Source organism: Acartia tonsa, chromosome 6 (assembly GCF_053477335.1).
Source record: "Acartia tonsa isolate MP-2025a chromosome 6, ASM5347733v1, whole genome shotgun sequence".
NCBI classification, from domain to species: domain Eukaryota; kingdom Metazoa; phylum Arthropoda; class Copepoda; order Calanoida; family Acartiidae; genus Acartia; species Acartia tonsa.
Genome location: NC_137265.1, coordinates 50,869,616 through 50,882,331, shown reverse-complemented (window position 1 = coordinate 50,882,331; position 12,716 = coordinate 50,869,616). Strand labels below are relative to the sequence as shown.

General features: G+C 29.4%; 1 protein-coding gene across 1 annotated transcript in view; it reads left to right on the top strand.

The window, feature by feature from the left end:
* The window catches only part of LOC145323146 (calcium-activated chloride channel regulator 4A-like), an 80,617-nt gene that overhangs the window by 55,612 nt on the left and 12,289 nt on the right, over nt 1-12,716 (top strand). Inside the window, exons 5-6 of the mRNA XM_080165537.1 lie at nt 2,663-2,750; nt 3,190-3,348. Coding sequence (XP_080021663.1) covers nt 2,663-2,750; nt 3,190-3,348 — 247 coding nt within the window. The remainder of the gene's footprint in view (nt 1-2,662; nt 2,751-3,189; nt 3,349-12,716) is intronic.

The following is a 12,716-nucleotide window of genomic DNA, read 5'->3' as shown; positions in this document are numbered from 1 at the left end:
CATTAAAGTTAAACCTTCTATAATTTTATAGGTTATTATCGCAAAGAATTTTAACATCTTTTCCATAAAGAAAACTTATTACCAAAAAGCATCTACTTTTTATAATCTATATGAGCCAATGGATGTTTTCATCCTTGTTTTGTAAAATGAAAATAATATATTATTTTTTGTTGCAAAATATTACAACTAAAACTTTAAGAGAAAAAGAAATATAAAAGTATCATACAATTTTTATTAATCTATTTTTTATTTATAAATTTCCATTTATAAAAATGCTCTGTTTCTATAATTTACTTGAAATTGAAAATTTTACTCCCTTCTGTAACATAAATCATCTATTTATTTGAGAGTTTTATTTTAGAATTGCTGTATATCATATAAAAGTAACAGAACGTTTGTCTGTCAGTATATCTGTTCTGAAGGATCTCTCTAACGATTGAACCGATCTAGGGAAAGTTAATAACTATATTGTGAAAGGTTACCCCACCAGGAGATTAAAAAAATCTTTTTAAAACTAAAACTGAAATTTCAGGTCGATCCCTCCCACTAAAGTAATGATTTTCATGTGCATTCCTTTTTTTTGGGTGTAAAAATCGATATATAATTTCTTGGATGTTGCGTCAGATTTTCATGTATTCTGATAAAGTGATGCTTAAAGCTGGCTAAAAAACGATTTCCGACAACCATCCCCTTTACCCCGTCCCTTTCTCTCTTACTGGGTGAACGAAATGGCTAATAAATATGGTCCATAATAGCAAGCTAAATTGACGACAAGTTTTCCTTAGTCAATACATCCACGTTTATCCTATATCCATTTTTGTATGGATTTGCTTCAAAAAACACTTTTGTCTTTTGTTAAAATCTGCAATAGAAATGTTTACAAAAAGTATCATAAATTATAAATGCAGAAAAATAATTAATAATCAAAACAAATCCTTTTTCTTAAATGACAAATAAAGGCAACCCAACCATGTATGCAATCGCAAATGATGACCTATCTTATATTTATACCTATCTTTTAAAATTTCATTATACTTATATTTCAGCTAACAGTCCACATTTTGTTGCAATCTAAGAACCGATTGAGTTCTCCATTTAAGGAAACTTCCTAGATGGTTTTTGGCTGTTTGATTTGGCACTTGAAATTCAAAGGATGGTTTTACGCTAATTTTTCTGCTCCTTTATTTTACTTTAGTATACAAATTCCGAAGATGCTAGGGTAGAAGCTAGAAGTAGATATATATAAATCAAAGAAAAATAAATAAAGACATTTTGTTTTTGTGTCAGTGTATATTTCTAATATATATTTTAGTAAGTATGTGTATGTTTGTGTGTGTATGTATGTGTGTGTATATGTGTGTGTTTGTGTGTGTGTGTGTGTGTGTGTGTTGTTTGTGGTTTGTTATCCAATAAGAGAGGCAGAATAATAATTTGTCATTGAGACAAACATATTGTACCTACATTCTTTTATATACATTTATTTATACTTTTCAAATAAGATAAAATTATTAATCATGTATTTATGTTATTTGAGTTTAAAAGGTTATCTTACTTTTGTTATTTGGTAACTAGCAGTAGCACCTACATTTTAAAGAATGTCTTGGTTAATAATACCCTACAAAAAAGGATACCTTTTGCTTATAAAAATTTTCTTATAATCTTCATCATCATTGCTCTCCCTCTCCTTCCAATTATATTAATTTTATTAGAATATACCCCACTCAAATTTTTCTTAAAAAATGAAAAAATTCTCTGAAATATACGAGAAATATGTAATTCTAAGCCCTTTTGTTAAAAATATTTAACTTCTAATGACATTGATAAAAAAGTATAACATTTAAAAATAACACTCTAAATTGACCCACTGTCTTTTGAAATAGAACAAATTGTTTTTCCATAATTCCATCAACCAATGTATTCAATGTAAAAATTATACACCCGTGTGATGATATTAATGAAATAAAACCTTTAATTTAGACGGGCGAGAATGATGAAAAAGTAGAGGGAGGAGTAATTATTCTTATCAGTCGTGGAGAGGTCTCTCTGGTCAATCCAAGGAACATCATATTTTAATTAACAAGTTTCAATGAGAATAAGGAAGTTTCAAATTTAAAATATATGTTTATTAAATTTTTTGTACAAATCATAGCCTGTTGAAATCAAAATCTGATTTTTCTTTATAAAAATCCAAGAATAAAAAAAATATTTTTGATGTATAGAGATTTTGATGTATGTTTATTTTGTAAAAGCAAAGTTTTTAATGATTGTATAATAATGATATGTAGTAAAAAAAGGAGGGAGTGGGTGGGGGTTAGTTTTGAGATGGTGGAGGTTTATTTCATAAGATACAACCAAAAAATTTTATCCTATTGTATAAAGTAGTAATTTTTTTTGTCTAAAGCTTAAGATCGCATTAACCGCTGAACCGATTGGTAAGCATTTTTAGGTAAGCTTCATGTAGGTCCTGTGGTGGTTTTAGGCATTTATGTTTTCAGATTTAGGTCTTGAAATGGTATTAAGCTATTTATCTAGACCCTCCCTAACCCTTTGAATACAGAGCCCTAGATGCTAGGGGCGTAGCCGCTAGTAAGACATACAGAATCAACTATTTATCTGAATAGGTTAAGACATGTTCAAGATAAAAATGTTGTGTACACTACAGGGCTGAACAGGACCTGATCAACCTGGTAAACAAACACAGGCTCAGCATATTTCCCATCCTTCTCACTCAATCTCTTTCTCCTATGCAGGTAAGGCTATATTTATTGTGTCATTATTAGAATACCGTTAAATGGTAGTGTCAGTTTCTAATAGCTTAGTTTAACATTAGACATTTAGTAAAGTAAACGTAGATATGTTAGCTCTCATGCCAATATGTTAATATTTTTTTATCTACGCGATTCAGAATAGTTATTTATCGCATTGCATGGTAGACAACTTTCCGCTTTTAAAGTGAAAAATTGTAAGATTAAAACCAGATTAAACCCGAGGAGCCGAACTGGTATTAATTAGTATATGACTTTTATTTTAATATGCCTGGAAAATTGTCTATAATACTTTGCTATACATGATTTTTCAGTATGGACGAGAACCGGTTCTAATTTGTTTCGAATCCATACTGAAAAAAAACTGTTTCAATTTCATCTCAACATCTAATCAATGTTTTATCATTATATATCCTTATTGCAGGCACCCAGCAATAATCCTCTGGAGAGGCTAGCCTACCTGACCCGCAGCTCCAGCTTCCTGGTGGAGGCCAGCAAGGAGCCAACAGCCTCCATTTACATGGACCTCGTCAATGCCTTTCGAGTCATACTCAATAGAGTTGTTCCTGGTTCAAAACATTTGGTAAGTCAAGCTACTATTGTTGTAGAGCAGCTACAATGCATATAATACAAAGTAGTAGGAGTTTTGTCTGTCTAAAGCTTAGGGCTTTGTAACAGCGGGATTGATCAACTTGTGCGTCTTTTAGAATATAACCACTGGTCCTGTGGTGGTTTTAGGCTATTTGTATGGTGTCTAGTACATCCCCTTTCCTAAAAAATGCTTCACTGTGGGACAGAGGCAAAGCCCTGGAGGCTAGGTAGGTACGAAGCCACGTGTAAGTTATATTCTAGTAAGGCCAGCTTTAATATGAGCAATAAATTTAGAACTTTTAAAATGTAGAAACAAAGTTGCCTTAGATTCACACGCACAGATGCAAAAATAACAAATATGCATCTTAGACACAGGGATGCAGGGATACATTCATTTCAAACAAGAATTGAATATAATCATAAGTAGCGATTGATGTAGAATATATGTGGATATTATGGCAGGGAAAATTGCCGTAAAGTTAGGTTGCTAACATGGAACTCATAAATACAGTATTTGGGGAGGAGATGGGGGATATCGTTATTTTAGCCCGCTGCAAGTTTCACTTTATTAGAGAGCATGAAAATCTGGTATGAGATCAAAGAAATAATATATCCATTTAAGAAGCGTAGCAAAAACGGACTTTCTAAATTTTAAATATAAGTATATATCTAATGTCTTTTTCCCATTTCCCTGTTTATATAAAAATATTTGTGTTTTTGTTGTTTATTGTCCCTGTATCCTTGTCTAAAAGCCAATATTTGTACTTATAATGATCTTTGTCTTATCCCTTATATCCCTGTTTTTAAGCCATTATTTGGAGTTTTGTTGTTTATTGCCCCTGTATCCCTGTTTATAAGCCAATATGTGTATTTATTTATTGTTTATTGTCTTATCCCCTAGATTCCTGTTTATAAGCCTATATGTGTATATATTTATTGATCATTGTCCCATCCCTTAATCCCTGTTTATTAGCCAATATTTTCATTTCTATTAATGTTTGTCTTATCCCTTATATCCCTGTTTATAAGCCAATATGTGTATTTATTTATTGATCATTATCCCATCCCTTAATCCCTGTTTATAAGCCAATATTTTCATTGAAATCAATCTTTGTCTTATCCCTGATATTCCTGTTTATAAGCCAATATTTTCATTTCTATTGATCTTTGTCTTATCCCCTAGATCCCTGTTTATAAGCCAATATGTGTATATATTATTTAGCATTGTCCTATAACTGTGTAAAATCCAATATTTTAATTTCTATTGATCTTTGTCTTATCCCTTATATCCCTGTTTATAAGTTAATATTTGTATTTTTTATTGATCTTTTTCTTATCCCTTATATCCCTGTTTATAAGTTAATATTTGTATTTTTTATTGATCTTTTTCTTATCCCTTATATCCCTGTTTATAAGTTAATATTTGTATTTTTTATTGATCTTTTTCTTATCCCTTATATCCCTGTTTATAAGCTAATACTTGTATTTTTTATTGATCTTTTTCTTATCCCTTATATCCCTGTTTATAAGCTAATATTTGTATTTTTTATTGATCTTTTTCTTATCCCTTATATCCCTGTTTATAAGCTAATATTTGTATTTTTTATTGATCTTTTTCTTATCCCTTATATCCCTGTTTATAAGCTAATATTTGTATTTTTTATTGATCTTTTTCTTATCCCTTATATCCCTGTTTATAAGTTAATATTTGTATTTTTTATTGATCTTTTTCTTATCCCTTATATCCCTGTTTATAAGCTAATACTTGTATTTTTTATTGATCTTTTTCTTATCCCTTATATCCCTGTTTATAAGTTAATATTTGTATTTTTTATTGATCTTTTTCTTATCCCTTATATCCCTGTTTATAAGCTAATATTTGTATTTTTTATTGATCTTTTTCTTATCCCTTATATCCCTGTTTATAAGTTAATATTTGTATTTTTTATTGATCTTTTTCTTATCCCTTATATCCCTGTTTATAAGCTAATACTTGTATTTTTTATTGATCTTTTTCTTATCCCTTATATCCCTGTTTATAAGTTAATATTTGTATTTTTTATTGATCTTTTTCTTATCCCTTATATCCCTGTTTATAAGCTAATATTTGTATTTTTTATTGATCTTTTTCTTATCCCTTATATCCCTGTTTATAAGCCAATATTTGTATTTTTGTTGTTTATTGTCCCTGTATCCCTGTTTATAAGCCAATATTTATTCATTCATTGATCATTGTCCTATCCCTGTGTATGAGCCATTACTTTCGTTTCTATAATTTATTGTCTTATCCCTTGTATCCCTGTTTATAAGCCAATATGTGTATATTTATTTATTAGCAAACATTTACTTTAGAATATCAAGAATAGCGTTGCAGGTGTTCATTCACTTCCGCTTATGCTTATGTAACACATTATAAAATCATGAGAACAGTTACAATATCACAAACTAACCTTTCATCTTTACCTATGTCCGTACATCGGTTTAAACCAGATAGCTCTTAGAATTATTATTAGATTTGCCCTATCGATTAAAAAATTTTGTAATCGTTGCAACTCTGTAGTTGTTATCAGATTACGTCCGTACGTCCATTTTTTAGATAATTTTTTTTTGATGATATAATAATCCTATTCATTTGATTTTTGGAACATTAATTTCTTAAAAAAAGATACACTCTTTTACCTGAAGAATCTCTAAAAATGTAAGTATGTTCTAAAACAGTATCCTGTATATAAGCAATTTTGCAACAAATTTATAAACGATTTTGTTTAGACTTATAAATTAATATTTTGATATTATGAAGTACTCAATGTTCGTTTGTCCTACCGTCTGATTTTATAGCTTCGCTTTTGAGGATTTTGTCATCCTTGTTGCAAATGTGATAATTTACGGAAGGGAAGGTACACCAATATTGCAGTGTGTATTAAGACTGAGTATATAGTTGGGTGCTGGAATAGATTATTGTGATTAATCTAAATAAATTGAGATCTTTCATACATAATTGTTTCTATCACGGTTGGATCGATTTTCTCCCCTATAGACTAGGTGCACAGCAGATATATCAAGTATAGTGTTCCAGAATACATAGATTTTAACCCTAGAATCAATCAGTCACTAACTTGAAAATGATTCCATGTCGTAATTTTTGGATACTATAAATTTTTACTGTTTATAGTACAAATTATAAAGATAAAAGATGTGTACACCTTTTTACCAATTAAGTGTCTGGATTGTTCTTACGATAAAGCTCAAAGTGTCATGTCTGACGTCATAAAAATCCATCTCTTTTCTTAGGGGAGTCCTTTCCCACTTCTCCTCTCATCCCGCCTTTATAGACGTATCTTTATGACGTTACACATGACAATTTGAGCTTCCTAGTTCCTACACTGTGTTTCTATAGGTCCAATTAAGGAATTGTTTATCTAGACATTCTATATTTATTATTTTAAAGTGTGTTATTTAGAAAAACTAAAACATGTAAAAGTTAACTTGTCCAATACTCAGAACCTATTTGTGTACCTAACTGTTGTATGTATGTAAATAGACCAATAAATAAAAGGCATAGGAAAGTACTGCCTTAATATCTGGGCCTGTAAAAAAATGCTTTGTTTCATAGCGTAGCAACTCTACAAAAACAGTATTCTTTAAAAATCTCTTGTAAATTAGAAAATGAACATATTTAATTTTTAATAGTTATTTAGCGCATCGTATTATAAACAGCTTTCCGCGGGTATAAAAACGTCCAATTATAAGATTAAATCAGATTTCAGTCATTCCTTAATTCAAAAGCAGGCAATCCTGAATTAAAAATATTGACTTGTCATGGACATTGATATCCTTGTTACTTTAGCAAATATTAATTGGCCCGTTTTAAAAGAATAAGACATAAAAACACATATGCAACTGAACTAAAATTAAAGATACTATTTTTTATTTAAAATGTATTTCTGTGTTTTTGCATTAGCTTACTCCAAATGGGGGAAACAAAACAACTCCCCCCCTCCCCCGTTTGACAGTTTGAGTTATGATTTAGATGTTAATTAGAGTTAATTGTTCATTGACTATACGAATCTTTACTGAAAATAGTACCACTGCCCAAATATTGTACATCACAATTATTGGAAATAATATTTTGTGGCCAACTATAAAAGTATAAGTTGTAGTAGAGTAAGATAGAGAATAATAAAGAGTTTTGTGGGCTTCGATTTCTTAATTAATCATTAGAAAAAAAGAAGAAATATTTTTATTTAAAGTATTTCTTTTTTAGATTACAATCATTTTTATACCAAATGACAAAAAGACAAACAAACATCTTTTCTATACATTTTGTTGGTTTAAAACTTTATTTAATCGTGATTGGTTGGTTTAAATAAGCGATATTCAAATTTCTTAGCCAATATTTTTAAACTAAGTTTGGGTTATTTGGTTTATCACATTAAGGATGTAAATCAATTTATTGTTTATTTTTTTATTCCCTTAATATCCCTGTATTTCTCTACAAATAAAAAATTGATACCCCCTAACCACGATATCTAACCAGACAGACAGACGGTCTATAAAGAATAGAAAAAGTGAATATCAGCGTTGTAGAAAAAATTACTTGGGTTGAAAAATCTATCTGTAAAGCTAATCACTAAATAAAAATGAAAAGATTATTGTGTATTTATCAATGTGTCTATCTGATCGATTGTCAAGAAAGATCTCGGTAACTTATGAACCGATATGGTTCTTAATAGTAATAGTCCTTGTAGGACCGGTTTCGTTTTAAGAAACATTAAACATATTTTTGGGTACCTCCCCACTCCCAAGAATGGTATAATTTTCCCAAGCAAAGCATCCTAAGAAATTTAATTTTTTTATAGCTGATTAATTAATAAATAAAAAGAACTGCCCTTTTATACCAAAGGTTGTACCCTTTCTAACCAATAATGTTGTTGGATTGTTGTGTTTCTATTAGTCTAATTAATATATTGGTCATCAGGCTTTCTATAAATGTATCGTTCTATGCCTGATATAGAATATCTAATGTAACTAAAAACCAAGAAGGAAACACATAAATATATTCCTTTATTCCTGATACAGAATATCTAATGTAACTAAAAACCAAGAAGGAAACACATAAATATATTCCTTTATTCCTGATAAAGAATATATAATGTAACTAAAAACCAAGAAGGAAACACATAAAAGAAAATATTCTCAACATTTCATTATCTACAGGTTCAGCCAAAATACATTATTTGGAAGAATCTCTTCAAACATTAGTGATACAAAAAATGCACCCTCACTCCTAAACTTGAAAAGAAAGTAAGAGGAAGGATCTAAGAAGTCCAATCTTCTTGTTTTAACCCTTTACGACTAACGCATAAAAGCTTCAGGAATTAAATAGGAAAGTGGAATTCTTTAAAAGTGTTGTTTAAAAGAAGGAGTGGGGGGCATTAATTTATGTTCCACTGTATAATAGAAGATATTTTGCCCTTATAATAGAAATAATCCTTACTTAATGCATGTTATATTCTTTTTTTTCGACGCTCATCTAAAATACAGGAAGATGTCTGTCCAACTGCTAGTCTGTCCGGATGAAGCTTAAGATCTCGGTAACCGCTGGGACGATTGTACCCTGCTTTTCATATAATTTATCTACTGGTCATACTAAATCTTTAGGCTATTTTCACGGAGGTTTAGACACCCTTCCCTTCCTCGGGAAATTCAGCCAAATTCAAATGGTAGCTGTTGTAATTATAGACTAGTCATTTTGGGAATAAAAACTGCTTTAATAAAAATAAGAGTACGTCAAGTACTGCTGAATATGATTTTTATCAATATCACATGAGGAATATCCTATATTGTGCGTTTTAGAATTGTACTTTATGTACAACATATAACATGCTTCGGCAGTCCATTTCTAAACATTCCTTATGAATACAGACTCAACCGATCTCATTTATGCATACATAATTTAACTGAAACAAAAATACTTAGTTAAACAACATTACACCTAAACTAAATTATTAGTGTTATCCCTTATAGTGCCTTGTAAAATTTCAAATAATAGCGGTCGCGCCTCTAGCCTCGAGGGGATATGTATTCAAAGTGATAAGAAGGGGGCAGAAAAATAGCCTATAACCATCCTAAGGATAATTTTCAAAATAAAATAGTCTAAATCATTTTGGGACCTATATGAAGCTTCCCTACAAACATCAGTTCAGTGTGTAGTTATTGAAATTTAAGCTCCTGACAAAAAATAAAAACTCTTACTACTTTAAATAATTTGATACATTTTATTATATCTTTCATTTACAAAATATTAGGTTGCTGTTGCTACGCTAATTTTGGTCCTCTACAAATAAGTAGGTTGAATTTGATCTCGATTTTTTCTAACATTCATTTTCATTTCATGATTCAGCAAAAAGTATAAATATGTTAGGTCAAGAAAAGAAAATGTTTTTTTCAATCTTACGAATGTTAAAATTTAGCAAAATTATGTCTATATTAAAATATTTTTGTCTTGAAGTTTTATTTAATACATTTATAATAAAAAATACTGTTAGAACGATAACTAAAAATATTTTAATTAAAAGTATATCGTCAAACGCTATTCGGAAGTCAAACTGACGTGAATTATTTGTTGCAGCTAAAAATTATTATTGTTAGTTATTTCCTCGTTTCCTAATCATCCGGCTGTAGACTAGCTCTAACTAAATCTCGCCCATGATATGCAATTGAATGCTGACATCGTTAACATTTATTAAAATTAGATAAAGAGGATGAGTGAATAACTTATTTTGGTCCCATTTAAAATTCTAATTTTTCTTATATATTATTTTACTTTACTTGATTAGCCGATGCAAAAAGTATAAATTGAAAAAATATTAAATTTAATTTAGCTGTTTTGTATGGTTGGCAGAATAATATTCCTCTTATTCTGTATGTATTTCCTACTAAAATTCAAATCCAATATAAAAGGAGAATAAAATAAAATTTGGCTGCCTTCTTTCTAGGTATGGGCCAGCGATTCGGTACTGCCGTTTCACTTTGAAAATTGAAGAAAAACTAGAAGCTATGTCATTAGTTTCTATATTAAGTAGGAATATTTAGTGATAAGATAATCCAATCAAGAATTCATAGGAGTCCCCAAAGTTTAGAAGCCAACAAATGAGAACAGTGTTTATAAAACTTTGGGTACTGTTATAATTTACAGTCCAATTTCATTTCAGATATTTAACAAAATTAGCATCATAAGGCCCCAAAAGATTTTAAGCCAACTAATAAAAGAACATGTTAAAAAATTGGATATTTGTAAAATTTACAGTTAATTTTCTTCATTCCCTAATTTTAATCAAAATTAGTCTTATAAGAACCTAAAACAGAGGTGGATTCTTAAAAAACGTTTTGGCTCACTGCCTCACTAAAATTAGTGAGGCTTGTTAAAAATTTTTGTAATAAAATCCTCCAAAATAGCATTAAAAATCTATAAAAATTAAACAGCAGCTTACGTTAATAACCCTTTTATGATTTTATCAATTCTTGTAAATTTTTATACGATTTTGGAGGATTTTTCAAAAAAAATTTAGCAAGCCTCACTAATTTTAGTGAGGCAGGGAGCCAAAAAGTTTTTTAAGAATCCCCCTCAGGTCAAGGTGTTGAATTTTACCAGTAACTTACATAACAAGTAACGAAAACCAAATCTTATTTTGATAAAAGTGTGATGCTTACTTTGATTAGTAAACCTGGATCCCCACTGCTGGAAGAATATTCCTGGAAGAAATTTAAGGGTTCAGGCCACTCCCTTCCTGTTCAGGCGTAGCTAGTTAAATTAATAAAGTGGTTCTTCTTTTCAACTTTAAGAAATAGAAATAACCTTTTTAGAAAGGTTATTTTTGATGATTAGATTGATTATTTGTTAAATAACGAAACGGGAAATGAATTTTTAAAAATTACTACCAATGAATATCTAACTATGAGAATGTTTTATTCAGTTTAGAAATATTTTGGTCTTAAAACTTTCCAATATTATTTGGAAAACGCGTATAATTGGGCGATAAATTAATAAAGAAAATTATATATTTGGTTAGATGTATAGATTTATGCCAGCATTGTCCTATTCCTCCCTGAAACGCTTTTGATATAGACTACAGACCTAAAGCAAACATACTTTATATATCTTTCTCATTTACATTATCTTTACTCACAGTGTACTAGAATATAAAATAAGTTGAAACATACTTTATATATCTTTCTTATTAATATTCTCTTTACTCACAGTGCACTAGAATATAAAATAAGATGAAACATACTTTATATATCTTTTTATTTACATTATCTTTACTCACAGTGTACTAGAATATAAAATAAGTTGAAATATACTTTATATATCTTTCTTATTTATATTATCTTTACTCACAGTGTACTTGAATATAAAATAAGTTGAAATATACTTTATATATCTTTCTCATTTACATTATCTTTACTCACAGTGTACTAGAATATGAAATAAGTTGAAACATACTTTATATATCTTTCTTGTTTACATTCTATTTAACCACAGTGTTCTAGTATATGAAATAAGTTAAAGAAACTTATTTATATTCTAAGATATATTATATGTAAATCTATATTACCCTTTTTTATGGCTCTAGTCTTTTTTGACATAATAAGGGCTCTGGCGTTCAACAGGATTGTCTTTCCCTGGATATCTGTATTTTTCTCATTTCCTTGAAAAATTTATGTCTTTGGATTTTTTTTATCAATTTTTATATGGCCACAAATATGCTTATCTTTCTCATAATTTTAACCCTTTGTTACAAGAGGTGCAGCTATTCTATAATTAGGCTTTTCAATCATCTAAATTTAGAAAGTTTTCCCTAGAAATCGTCTAATAAAAGAGACTAAGCTCTTTACCTATCTTCCAAAAAAACTAACATTAATTTTCAATGCCTGGTTGTATGCCTTTATGTCTGAGTATGTCTAATTGTATATACCTATCCATCCATCTTCAATAACGTTACTTTCCACCCCTTATTCTATCACTCACTTTCTCTTACATAACATAGATCAACTGAAAATTGATTACCCATTCCTTCCCTAATTTCCGAAGTTGTACAGCAGATAACCCAACTATTGCAAAAGCTATTTTTAGCTACTCCGGTCAAAGGGAAAAAGAAATACAATGTACATTCAAAATTGTGATTTTTTTTTGGAAGTTTAAAGCTTTTTTAGCTAGTAGTAAATATTGAAATAGGATGAGGGTGATATGTACACAATCGGAAACTAGAATTCAGCTGACCATAACCTATCTATATACCAAGGATCTTAAAAGATAAGACAATGGATGATAAATATATCTAAATCAACATTGATGAT